At 41.9% G+C, this 12,949-nt stretch overlaps 1 protein-coding gene across 4 annotated transcripts in view; it reads right to left on the bottom strand.

The window, feature by feature from the left end:
• ELMO1 (engulfment and cell motility 1) overlaps positions 1-12,949 on the bottom strand; it is a 568,419-nt gene that overhangs the window by 401,177 nt on the left and 154,293 nt on the right. For all 4 annotated transcript variants that reach the window (XM_077491651.1, XM_077491655.1, XM_077491653.1 and 1 more), the window contains exons 5-6: positions 11,013-11,063; positions 8,039-8,208 (exon numbers count right to left, since the gene is read on the bottom strand). In XM_077491651.1, coding sequence (XP_077347777.1) covers positions 8,039-8,208; positions 11,013-11,063 — 221 coding nt within the window. The remainder of the gene's footprint in view (positions 1-8,038; positions 8,209-11,012; positions 11,064-12,949) is intronic.

Here is a 12,949-nt window from a genome sequence, read left to right as displayed (position 1 = left end):
CAGATCCTGCTTGCTGTTCTACTACATTGATCCCTGACTTCTGGCTTAGCTGACTATCAGTTCTGGTTACTGAACTTTGGCTATGTTTTGACTACGTTTGTTCTTTTTATTTTTATTATTAAACAAGTGTGATTTAACTGTACTTCTGTGTCGGCCTGATTTCATGGTTTCTGACATTTTTGAGCTTGACACGCATGTGTATTAAAGAGGAACTGCAGTCTGCTCACATAATTTGTAATAAAAACACCTTGGCCTTTCTGAAGCCTTCTATATTAATGTATATACACTGTGATTCTGTACTTGCCAAATAAGCTGCAGAAATCTCCCAACACTAAGTCTGCCTGTTCACTTTCTGGATTTACACAGACACACAAGGCACACCTCCAGCTCTGCAGCTCACATTGGTCCTCTTACGACTCACACCCCCCCCCTCTCCTCCTGGCAAACTCTCACGAAAGTGAGAAAGAGGGCTGTGCATAATGTCATAAGCCTAGGCTAATGACCAGACAAGAAAAAGGAAGTGAGCTGTATAAGGTAATAAAAAAAATATGTTTTACTACCCAAATTTAAAACAACAAGGGCAGAAGATTTAATAGATGGAAAGATGACTGAAGGTCCGCTTTAAGGTAAGGTACCTGCTGCAACCCAAGCACAAGGTATTCTTTCAAAAATAAATAATCTGGTTGCAAAACTGCAGGGGGTTATAGTTCATAAAAAATCAAACCTCACAAATCATCACTGTTATTTCACATGAGCCACATTTGCTTGGGTCCACCTCCATCAAGAATCCAAGGGTCACCTACAGCATGTAGGGCCTGTAAGTGCAGCTGCTTGTATCGCTGTTCTGCAAAAAATATCCCAGATTCCATGCTCAATCTGCCCTGGCTTTAGTTCCACCCCCACTAGCCTCACCTGCACCACTGCCATTTCCTGTAGGCCTCTTTCACACGGGGCGGATCTGTGATGATCCACCCCGTTGATATCGGCTTTCTCAGTGGGGATCGCTCCGTCGATCTCCGCTGAGCAGGAAGATGACAGGTCCGTCTCTGCACACTGGACCTAAGGGAGATCGGGTGACGACGGACCGCAGAGTCTGTCGTCACCCGATCTGATCCGACGACGGATGGAAAAGTAGGTTTTTCCTCCGTCGCACTTTTTTGGATCGGAGCGGGTCGGATGTCAGTGGACTTGTCACCGCTGACATCCAACGCTCCATAGAGGTCTATGGAGCATACGTTCAGGTCCGCCTGAAAAACTGACAGGCGGACCTGAACAGATCGGCCATGTGAAAGGGCCCTTAATGTTTTAAGCACCAAGTCACCACCCTAACAGCTTAATTATTGAGTATGTGCCGCCAAAACAATTTTTTTTTTATTATTGGAGTGGTGCAACATTTTAACACCTGTGGGGATTTTTGAAACTATCCTGGGCTCTTTTACAAAGATTTACTGTCACTTACTTTCATGGTGACAAGGTTTTTCCATAAAGGAAGTGGTAAAAGAAAATTCCCAAGAGTGAAACAGAAATCAAAACGTTACACTTTTTTGTAAGGGAAGGCTAGAACCACGGTCAGCTGTTTTTTTTTTTTGTTTTTTTTTTCTGTATATGTTTGTGTAGCTTTTTCACTTCCTGTCTGGTGATACCATTGTCTCAGTGATAGGTGATGCCTTTAAGGAAATCTTAGAAAGCAGTTAAACCTGAGAGGAGTTGTTATTCTTAGTGCCTACAAGTGGTGGCTGCATTTACTTTCCACTTTATTATCAACTGGTAATCTTGTGAATAACACACTTCCTGTGTTGTTTTCACTTCCAGTTTATGTCACAGGAATTGACCTGAACAATGCGTTTCTAGGAAGAGCAACAGGCATTTTCTGTACTTGCAAACAATGTTCTTAGTCCAAAATAGGAAAACGAATGCAGGCATCACATCTAGGGACTGGCAAGCTGCAATGTATACATTTTTGTTCTCAGGTTTAGTTATGCTTTAAGGCAGTGGTCTCCAAATAGTGGCCCTGGGGCTGGATGTGGCCCTTTGCTTGTCTCTATCTAGCCCTTGGGGCACTATTCCATCCACACCTGACACAAATGATGGGGCACCATTTCTTCAAATGATACCTGTGGTGGGGCGCTATTCCTCCCACAGACACCAATGATATTTCTCCCACTGATATCAACAATGGGGCACTTTTATTCCCAGTGGTAGCAACAATAGGGAACAATTCTTTACACTGATGGCAACATTGGGGTATTACTCCCACTAAAACCAATGATGGGGCACCATTACTTCCACTAAAACCAATGATGGGGCATTGTTTACTTCCACTGACGCGAGGGCCATCTTAATAGCGTCATGGGCCCCTGGGAAAAGTAATGCAGTCGTTCCCTTACCAGCCTGCCCCAATTTACGCACCTACTTTCAAGAAAAAGTATAAATAGTTGATAGAATGAAACATATTTATTAGTACGTTCAATAAAATCGATTTTAGACAAATGCCATAAGTGAAAGACTAATCAACACAAAGGGCACAGTACAGGGGGGGGAAGGCAGAAGGTCACAGTACAGGTTCCAGGAAACTGGGACAGCGTAGTAAAAAGCAGACTGTTCCATCAAATCCAGGACAGTTTGCAAATGTGATGTAATTCAAGATTTTCATGGGGCCCCCACCACCTTGTGCCCCTGGGCAGTGCCCAAGGGTGCCCATGCATTAAGACAGCCCTGACTGACGTTGGGGTATTTTCTACTCTCACTGGCCACAGTCCAGCCCCTGTAAAATCTGAAAGACAGTAAATTGTCCCTTTGTTTAGAAAGTCTGGAGACTCCTGCTGTAACATCTAGGGATCCACGCTATAGGCGAATGACGGCTACAACGCGGACCTGCTTTGCCGGGACGACGTCAATAGACGCATAGTGCACGAGCGGCCTGCATGCCCCCTGAGTCTATGAGACTCGCCTGATCATAGATCGGAGCAAGGGGTCGATCCCGACCCCTTACCACGTGATTAGCTGTCAGCCAATGACAGCTGATCATGTGATCACAATAGAGCCAGTAATCGGCTATTTTTCCTCCTCGCGCTGTCAGCGCGAGGAGAAAAAAAAAAGAGCCGTGAGAGGGACTTCAGTGCCGATCACGGAGAGCTGGAGTCAGCTCATCAGTGCCCACCTGCCCCCTGCCAGTGCCACCTAAGTAGGGGAAAAAGTGAAACTCATCAGTGCCACCCATTAGTGCCCATAGTGCTACCCATTAGTGCCCACAGTGCCACCCATTAGTGCCCACAGTGCCACCTATCAGTGCCCGCAATCTGCCGCAAAAACAGTTCTACACCTTAGTGCCACATATCCGTTCCCATCAGTGTCATCTACCAGTGCCCAGCAGTGCCGCCCATCAGTGCCCATCAGTCCCATCTATCAGTGGTACCTATCAGTGCCTATCCGTGCCACCCATTCGTGCCATCTTATCTGTGCCCATCTTTGCCCATCAGTGCCCATCAGTACTGCCTTATCTGTGCCCATCAGTGCCACCTTATCTGTGCCTATTAGTGCCACCTTAACTGTGCCTATCAGTGCCCACCAGTGCAGCCTATCAGTACCCACCAGTGCCGCCTCATCAGCACATTTCAATGAAGGAGAAAAATTACCTGTTTGCAAAATTTTATAACAAACTATTAAACATGATTTTTTTTTTTTTCATTTTGCATCTTTTTTTGTTTGTTTAGCAAAAAATAAAACTCCCTGCTGTAATTAAATACCACCAAAAGAAAGCTCTATTTGTGGGGAAAAAATGATAAAAATTTCATTTGGGTACGGTGTTGTATGGCCGCGCAATTGTCATTCAAAGTGCATCAGCGCTGAAAGCTGAAAATTGGTCTGGGCAGGAGGGGGGTTTAAGTGCCCAGTAAGCAAGTGGTTAAGGTCTAGTCCCTCGATATAAGGGCACAGTTGAAAAGCTACTGATGTGGCACCCTTGCCCCCCTGTATCATCCAAAAGGAAACCTATCTCATTTAGGGGTCTTCAACTGCAGAAGACTTATGTTTGAGCTTCAAGCTAGATGTCTGGCAAGCCTTACCATGCAAGCCAAATATAGTGCATGCTCATCAGCAATAGAGCGGTACATTTACTGCATTGTAAGATGCCAGGGGACATGCCAGAATGCCAGCTGTGATTTCTGGTCAAAGACTGCAGGTCATGTATAGCTGAATTTTAGGCTCTAGGGGTGAACAGAACAAAAAAAAAAAAAAAAAAAAGCACAAAGGCACTCTTTGAATCCTTTAAGGGGCTTGTTTTGCTTAGCACATTTTTTGTTCCTTTATGACAGATTTAGCTTAAACCGCTACAGTTTATTTTCTTTTATTTCATTTTATTTTCTGACATTTTAGCACATTTGGTTTTCTTTTTGTATGTAAAACATTTAGAGCATTGTATAAAAGAATATCCATGAAACCTTACAATAGCCTGTGATGCCTCCTTTTAACAGAAAGACATCCACAAACAAAATATGGATCCCCATAAAGAGTTTCAATCTAGTAAATATGAAAAAACTAAAATGTATTGCAAAGCACCAGCCAACAATTCCCCGACTAAAGGTGACATCTGTATAATGAACCTCAGTCAATGTCAGGAGGAACTCTTAAGACTTCTTTCTTGACAAACAGAGCATTCTTGTAGTACAAAAACACATTCCTTTTAACAATGCCCTATAGTCCCATAACTTACACAGCAAAGAAGTAGTAATTGAAGGCACAATCTCCAGCGTATTCCCTTTATAGGCCTGCACTAAATAGGATTTGGCATTGCTTCACATTTCTTTTAATTACATTTTCTCAAAGGGCTAATTTTTACAGCACAAAACCCAAGTTCTTCTCCTCGTCTACAAAAAGACCTATTCCTAATAACACCTTAATCTTTTCAATGTCACATGGATTTGTACAATAAGCAGAAAGGCAAACAATACATTTGTCGTTTTAACAGGTCATTACCCATGTTCTCTTTTTACTACAATTTCCTATTATATCAAATTTGAGATAGTGTTTTCTAATCTCTCATCTTGTGTTTCAGAACAAAGATTTTGGATGTATACCAGCTAGTAGCACATGAATGCCACTTTACTTAAATGGTCAGTTCACAAATAAATGTTCTATTTTTGTGTTTTAATCACTTTTATTCATTAAAAATGTATGTCACGGGAACAAAAATACCAGCAGTATCTCTTTAGTACATATACATAATTTTTGTGGACTTATTGGTGTCAGTCCTGCCCAGCTGTCTTCTGCTAAACTACTCATAGCTTCCTCCTATCCTCTCAGCAACAAATAGGATCTCAGGAATAGGCTATCCGGGAGACAGCAGCATGTAGAATATCTTTGTGGGAAGCTGGGAATTGTAGTCAGGGACACTAGTCCAAAGCCTACTGGAGAGTGCCACCTGCAAGCCTAGAGTGGCTCACTAGAGCGGGCATTGTGGGCTGCCACTCAACTGACACCTCAGAGACGTGTCAGTGCACAGAGACCACCAGTGACAGTATGGCCTTCTCATCTGCCATCATCTAGCCAGAGGCACAGCAACCTACTTCCATCTGCCTCCATCTAGCCTACAGGAGTGGCCATCAGGGCCTGTTGTCAGGATGATATCTACGCCAAATCAGTGTGGTAAAAGGCCTTTTGGCCACCTCTATGTATTGTACTGGTTTGCTGTGATTGAACCTTGTTGCTGCTGCTAGCAGTGCTATGCCTAAGGAGACTGACTTGCCTTTCTCTTGCATATAGATTACCCTCACTTGAAAGTAAGTGTTCCAATGCAAGTTTAATGGCCCCACTGTCAACAGACTTGTCTGTTACTCCACTGGCCAGTGGTTAGACAGGGCTGTAAACTTTAATTAGAGCGCACTGCTATTGGTGCTATATTTGGCACTGTAATTTGCATTTCCTTACATTGCCAGGGAAATTACCTCTGTTACTGCTGCGTTGGCAACTTTCCCTTTTGCTCGCCTAATGCATTGTGGCAGGGTAATTACACAGGCAACCGGGGAAACAAACGGTATCTGCTTTGCAGCACATGTAGTGTTCCAGTATTTGATATCTGGATAATCCAGCCATTTCTAAAACCGTATACTAAGCGCTTCCCATTTTGACATATCGGTCAAAATCAACCGACACAGTAGTAGTAGTGGTTGACATTCAGCCCGTGTGTACTGCTACCTGTCTGACAGAAGCTGACCGGCTCTGTCAAACAAGCATGCTGGAAAACCAGCATCCGACCAGCGTCTGATCAGCACTGGCAGGCTCCCCTCACAAAAAACATAATCACTTCACTTGTGCTGGCACAGCAATCTGTAAGGTTTTTTTAATTCAGCCTGCTGAGTTGAATGGAAAAAAAAAAAAAAAAAAAAAAAACAGGGCCAGCAAAGACATTGTGCTGCCTGAGCCCAAAAATGAAATGCTTCTGGACCCCCCCCCCCAATAAAAAATAAATCACGCCCACCAAAAGGCTAAATATAGAATGCTATAGAATACATATTGTATTAAACACGATGAGGACTTTTTTTTTATAGCCAATATCTATAGGGTGGGAACACATAACAGTGCTTAACGGCAGGTCTTTTACTGACACTTTTTTTTATTTTACCTCCAGTAGTTTATTGTAAATAGTAGTGTGGTGATTACCTATTATACTAAAAATCAGCATGTGGAATTAATAAACATCAACAGATTTCAGTTGTGCCCCTCCAGGCCGGCCCCCCATTGACAATATGCCTGGCTGCTGAGTTAATCCCCCCCATCCCTGCACTGATTGACAACACTGACAGGCAGCAATGGTTGGCCCTAATGGTCCATGATTGGCACTGATAGGTGGCACTAATAGGCAGCACTGATTGGCAGCATTTAGTGGAACTGATTGCCAGCACTGATGGGCACTAATTGGCAGCAGTAATGGGCACTGATAGGCAGCACTGGTAGTTAGCACTGATAGGTGGCACTCATGGGCATTGATTGGCAGCACTGATGGGCATTGATAGGTGGCACTGATGGGGACTGGTAGCTGGCACTCATTGGCACCGATAGGTGGCATTGGTTGGCACTGATATTAGGCAGCACTGATTGGAAACACTGGCAGGTGGCACAGATTGGAAACACTGGCACTGACAGGTGGCACTGATTGGCACTGACAGGTGGCACTGATTGGAAACACTGATTGACACTGGCAGGTGCCACCGATTGGCACTGGCAGGTGGCACTGATTGGCACTGCCAGAGGAGAGGGAGTTTCACACTAAGGCCAATATTGACGCTTAGTGAATTATTGGCTGGTGTTTGATAGCTGCTGGGTCCCACTCACCCCGGGTCCTGCTTACCCCTGACATTACCGCTGAATTTTGACAGCTGGTCTCTCTCCGACGTTGGGGGTGGGTGGGACCCAGCAGCTATCAAACACCAGTCAATGATCGGGCTGCTTAAGAAAGGGGGTGAGACCACATACACGTAGTGGCCATTGGCTGGCGTTTGATAGTTGCACCACCCCCGACATCAACGCTCAATTTTGGCAGCTGGTCCATCTCTGCATTCAGTTACATTACATGACAGTGTTACCCACTCAGCGGATCTTACAAGCAGAATGATCTGCTCATTGTGAAACTGTCTCTCAGGCAGCAGTGGCTGCACACTCATTGGATGCAGCCTTTCACAGCAGTCCCACAGGCCGTCCCTCTTAAAATGAAGCCTGGGACCATGAGCCAGCCCTGTGTGTACCATGCTTTATAGGGCTTATACCAGCTTAAATAAAAACCCATTTTATTATACTTGTGTTGTTGGCGAGTTGTCAGGTGCAGGAGGTTACCACTGGGAAGGGTAGAGGAACCCAACAATCCAGCAGCAGCCTAGTATTACAAGATAACACAGGAAATGAGCAAAGAATAGCTCCTAAATTCTGGCAAGATCAAAAAGCACCCTTTCACACATATGGAACAGACATAACAAAATGTAAAGGTACATTTAATAGAGCAGGGATGTTTAATATTAACAAGGGGAGATGAATATGGATAACTTACTCATTGCCACTTTCCACCATCTGAGTGAGGAGGTAGATGCCATCCAGGTTTATGAATTCTTGTGCAAATGTAATATCCCTTGAAAATTTAGCCAAATCTTTTAGTGCTTCAAGTTTGACATCCATGCTGGAAGACTGGACTCTGTCATGGAGCTGCTGCGCAGTGTGAGTCTTAATATGAGAAATATTAGAAAGTGAGTGAAGGCAGATACCTGACAGCTTGATAAAGATTTACAATTAGCACTTCTTGACACCTTAGATCTAAACAAGACATTTTTTTGTTGAACGACCTGGTGAACAGGTACAGACATTCATATCCTGTGGTTTATAGAAGCGTTGGCCATTTGAACATAGCAGTTATGACTGGTTTGATTCTACTCACTCTCCCTTTGGCAGTTACAGTTATAGCAACACCTCCCCAGTCTTAGATTCACCTGTCTCCTTGCCTCCCTCCGCAAACCCCCTCCCCCCCCCACAGTCTTCTGGGACACATGACAGAAGACTGCAGGACCATTCACAATGCAGTAGGCACCCAGCTATGAAGATGCAAGCTGTCACAGCCGGGTGCCCACAGTTAAGAAGCCGGTGCAGAGGTGAGAAGACAACAGGCGAACCCGGCTGGGGTAAACACACCGTTGGATCGTGGGAGAGGTGAGGGGCTGTTTTTTAAAAGTCAGCAGCTACAGTTTTTGTAGCTGATTTCTATTTTTGTCACAAGAAACTGAGCAAGCACTTTAAGAAGGCCAAACACTAGTAGAATTTCATGAAAAATGTTTATTATTTTTTTGAAGAATGTTTGTTTGATTTTCCAATCATTAGTAGATAGACCGACAAGAAAATTCAAAGGGGCAGGACATTTTTTCTTAGGCTGGATTCACACTTATGCATCTTTGGTTACGGTTCAGGTGCAAATTCAGGCAAAAGCTCAGACCTGATTCACACCTGAACAGGGATGCACCAGACCCCCTGCTGTCAGCCACGGCCCCAGCATGTGTGAACCCACCCTAACAGTGAATGTTGTTTTTGTTTGGGAAAGTCCATCCATTCCAAAATTGAATGTTAAAAGAGATTTTTTACCAACTTTCAAACAAGATTTGTCATGTCATCGAATATACTGATGAGAATTTTTTGCATGAGCTGCTGTTCACAAATCTACCGATGTAGGGCCAGCTTTAAGTTTTGCCACAGTGCAATTTTCTTTGCCACGAAAAGCAAATGGAGAGAAAGGTACACAATAAGGAGAGTGGGAGAGAGCTACAGTTTTTGAAGTTGTATTTACATATTGGACACATATTGCGACGTCCTAGGTGCTCAGGAAGAAAAACAAAGGTAAGAGAAGCCAAATTTGTGTTTCTTCTTTTATGTCAGCAAAGTTGGCACAAAAAGCTATGCTTTGCTACAGACTTCTGCTCCTCCTTCCTACTCCGCTTCCTCAGAAGAGGTAATAATGGACGCTGTCTATGCTGTGTGGCTGAACATGTGGATTTATTCCATATCTTTTGGTCATGTCATTGGTTCCAGAATTAATGAATTCAAATGTATTCCATGCGTCAATGTAAACTGGGCACGGTTATGCCCAAAAATTCAGAAGTGCTGCTACTAGGCATTTCTGAACCTTTCACCTTGCTGACAGAACACTGACCAGATTGCTTTGTTTTTACATTTGTAAATCTACCTTGCTCTAGGAAGAACCCTCGGCTTGCTACCACTAGAATGATTTTGTGTTCAGTGAACAAAGGCTTACCCAAGTATAAGCTCTTTTTACAAAGCCAAGTCTTGTCTGAATAAATGTAATCAAATTTGGGGACCTTGGTTAGGTTTGCGAATGCCTCTGCTACTAAACGTCTTCCTCCCTGCTCTCTGGCACAAAGTAATGTTATATTAAGTCCTACTGTATCATTTTGTGGCTATTGTGCCATCTGCTATGGGGGGGAAGAAATTGGCATGATGTATGTCTGCAGTGTTTGTGTGTGAGCGCATGTCTAGTTTAATGTTCGCAACCCAGTTTGTGTTTTGTGTCTGGGTTATTTTTTTTAGTCCATTTCACACGGATTTCAAATTTATAATGCAAAAATAAACAATTTTCAAAAGTGTATGTCATAGCAAAACAAAACAGTGCATTACATCTCTGAAATATATGCAGATTTGCCCATGTTGTATCTCTTTCAAGACCCTGCCAGTACAGAAAACTATCTGTTGATGTGTGAGAAATTGAGGTCTTATTTCCTATTGTTGGCTGACAACACGCAGCATTTTAGTTGACTGAATGGTGTCAGTCCTGGCCAGTTCTCTTTTTTTAAAACTACTCAAACTGTCCCCTGTCTTAAGGCCCATACACACGATCAGACTTTTTGACAACAAACATGCAAATTAGCTGTTTTGGAGCAACATCCGACCGCGTGTACGCTCCATCGGACAAACTTTTTTGGTTTTCATCAGACTTTTGTTGGCTGTGCGAACGGACAAACTTTCTGGCAACAAAAGTCCGATGGAGCAAAGTCTGATCGTGTGTACAGAAAACCATAGGACTTTTGTACAAAGTACAAACAGGCATGCTCAGAACCAATGCAAAAGATCAGACAACAATACAGAAGTTGACCAAAGGTGGCGATAAAGAGCAGAAAAACCACATGATTTGGTGAAAGTTGGCTGAAAAAGTCCTGCTGTGTGTATGCAATATAAGTTCAGGGCCGACGCCCTTTGTACAAAAATCCAAGGGAAAGTTTGTACAAAGTCCTATCGTGTGTATGAGGCTTTACTCTCCACAACACTTTTATTTAGCATTTACCAAATTGACAAAAAATGCTTTCATTAGTATATTTTACAGACCAAAGACAGCAAATAAGAGAAGATCATGGTTAAGATTTATATAAATTATTAAAATAAAATTAGCGATGACATGTAAATACTTTGTTTAAAGTTGGTAGTGTTGAGCACTTCCTAAATAAATAAATAAATTTAAACAAAACACTTACCGGTGATGCTGTTAACCGAAGAATAGCTCCATTTTTGATCTCATTGCGATTCTATAAAAAAAAAGGCACTTATTAAAATAACTAAAATGTATAAAAATGTATCTAAAACTACAAAAAGATCAGCTACTATATCACAAAGCAACTGGCAACTGGTATTGAATCACACGTTTATACACATTTTATAGAAAAGCTTATGGATAATGCCCACTGCCCACTGAAATGAGAACAAATTGAAGCAATTAATAAGCAGGATAAAAAAAGGTTAGTCATGATCATTTACATTGCACTCATGCTTATGGGCTTGTAGACTTAAAGAATTTCCCTACAAGTCAAAAAGTCATACTTAAAACTTTATGTTCATCCCATCTCCTTCATGATTTCAATTTCAAGGAGGATACCATTTTAAGATGCTGTGGTTCAGTAAAATATGGGTACGTAAATGAACATATTTTACAGCCTAACAGTATTGACAGTTGCAATTTTCCATCATATTTAATGTTATCTAGAAGTCTCAGAACAGCAAAAAAAAACAATAAAAGCAGTCTGGTGGAAATATGTCACAGTGTCATGATTTGTAACCTGTAAAGGTTACAAATCATGAGTAGGAGTATTTAATAGTATCATCATTATTATAATATCACCATCATTAATAATAGCAATGACAACCGACATACAATTGCACTGAGGCTGATTTATGAAAACTGGAAAAAAAAAAAAAGAAGAATTATGCATCTCTTCACATGTCTGTTTATTTTTTAATTTTTTTTTACTTAATAATGAGGTGGAATCTGCATATAAAAAAAACATGTTACCTCTCCCTGTTTCTCTGAAAATGTGGGCAATTTGCAAAGTATAGCAAATTTTATATAGTACGTATATTTAAAATTTCAGAACTAAAAATTTTTGAAGGGGAGGCTTGCTGGACTCATAAAAGCAGGGCAAGCTCAGGGTCCAAAACATTACCCCGAAATAACTCCATTAAGTCAATCTTGAGTTTGAATGTTTTAATATACTCAGATGTTCTAAGCTACTAATAGCTGACACCAAGGACCATTAAAATCAATTTAATTCAAACTAGCTCTGCTAGAAAAACAAGCAGTGATTTGGCATGCTAACAAGCTCAGGCATTTATGTCTGCAAATGGAACATCATCCTAGCACAGTATAAATTAATGTGGTAAACAGAGAACACAGAATATGTTTTACTCATACCAATTGTACCTGTTAGGATGGAAATTGTTTGGTTTGCACAGCCTGAGAAAAATACTCTAAATTCCAATTTGAGAATTAAACCAGAAGATAAAATAATTATTGCTAATTTAGTCAAATATATTAGTAATTACTGATAATTTGTTGGTATGTTTAAAATGACATGAGAGGTTTTCTGAAGAACCTAAATTTGGTATTATTTTGACCAGTCACTTTCTTTTCCCATAACTCAGGAACAAGCCAAGATAACTGGCCTACTACTCTTAAGTGTAAGATCCCATAGCAACCAATTCGAATTGGAATGTACTAGTCTGAGTTCAACAGAGTGAATTTTGATTGGGTCTCTGCATTTAAGAATTAGCACTTCTGAATAAGAATAAGTCATTTAAAGCGGGATTCCGTTGCCGTTTTTTTTTTTTTTTACCTGTGTCACTGATGGGCGATTCCTACGGTGTCTTTGCAGTCACGATCGGCGTCTTTTTAACCCCCGGCGTGACGATTTCATTGCTAAGAAAAACTTTTAAAAAAGCAGTCTGGCGGTTTCCATTTTCACTGTGGGCGTTTGAAGCCCACAGGCATTTACTTCCTGGATGCGATGATGCTGAGCTCCCAGCATCCACTGCTCCATCTCGCACATGCTCATTGAGTGTCCTCTTTGTTTTCCTTCCTCTTGCCTCATGTTCTATAGTGGTAATGGCAGATAGAGCTGCCTGCCCACTTTCAAAATGG

This window comes from Lithobates pipiens, unplaced genomic scaffold (assembly GCF_037356315.1).
Source record: "Lithobates pipiens isolate NorthernLeopardFrog02 unplaced genomic scaffold, aLitPip1_a1.2 Scaffold_19, whole genome shotgun sequence".
Lineage (NCBI taxonomy): Eukaryota > Metazoa > Chordata > Amphibia > Anura > Ranidae > Lithobates > Lithobates pipiens.
Note: the sequence above shows the minus strand (reverse complement) of the source record. Positions and strands in the feature narration are given on the sequence as shown.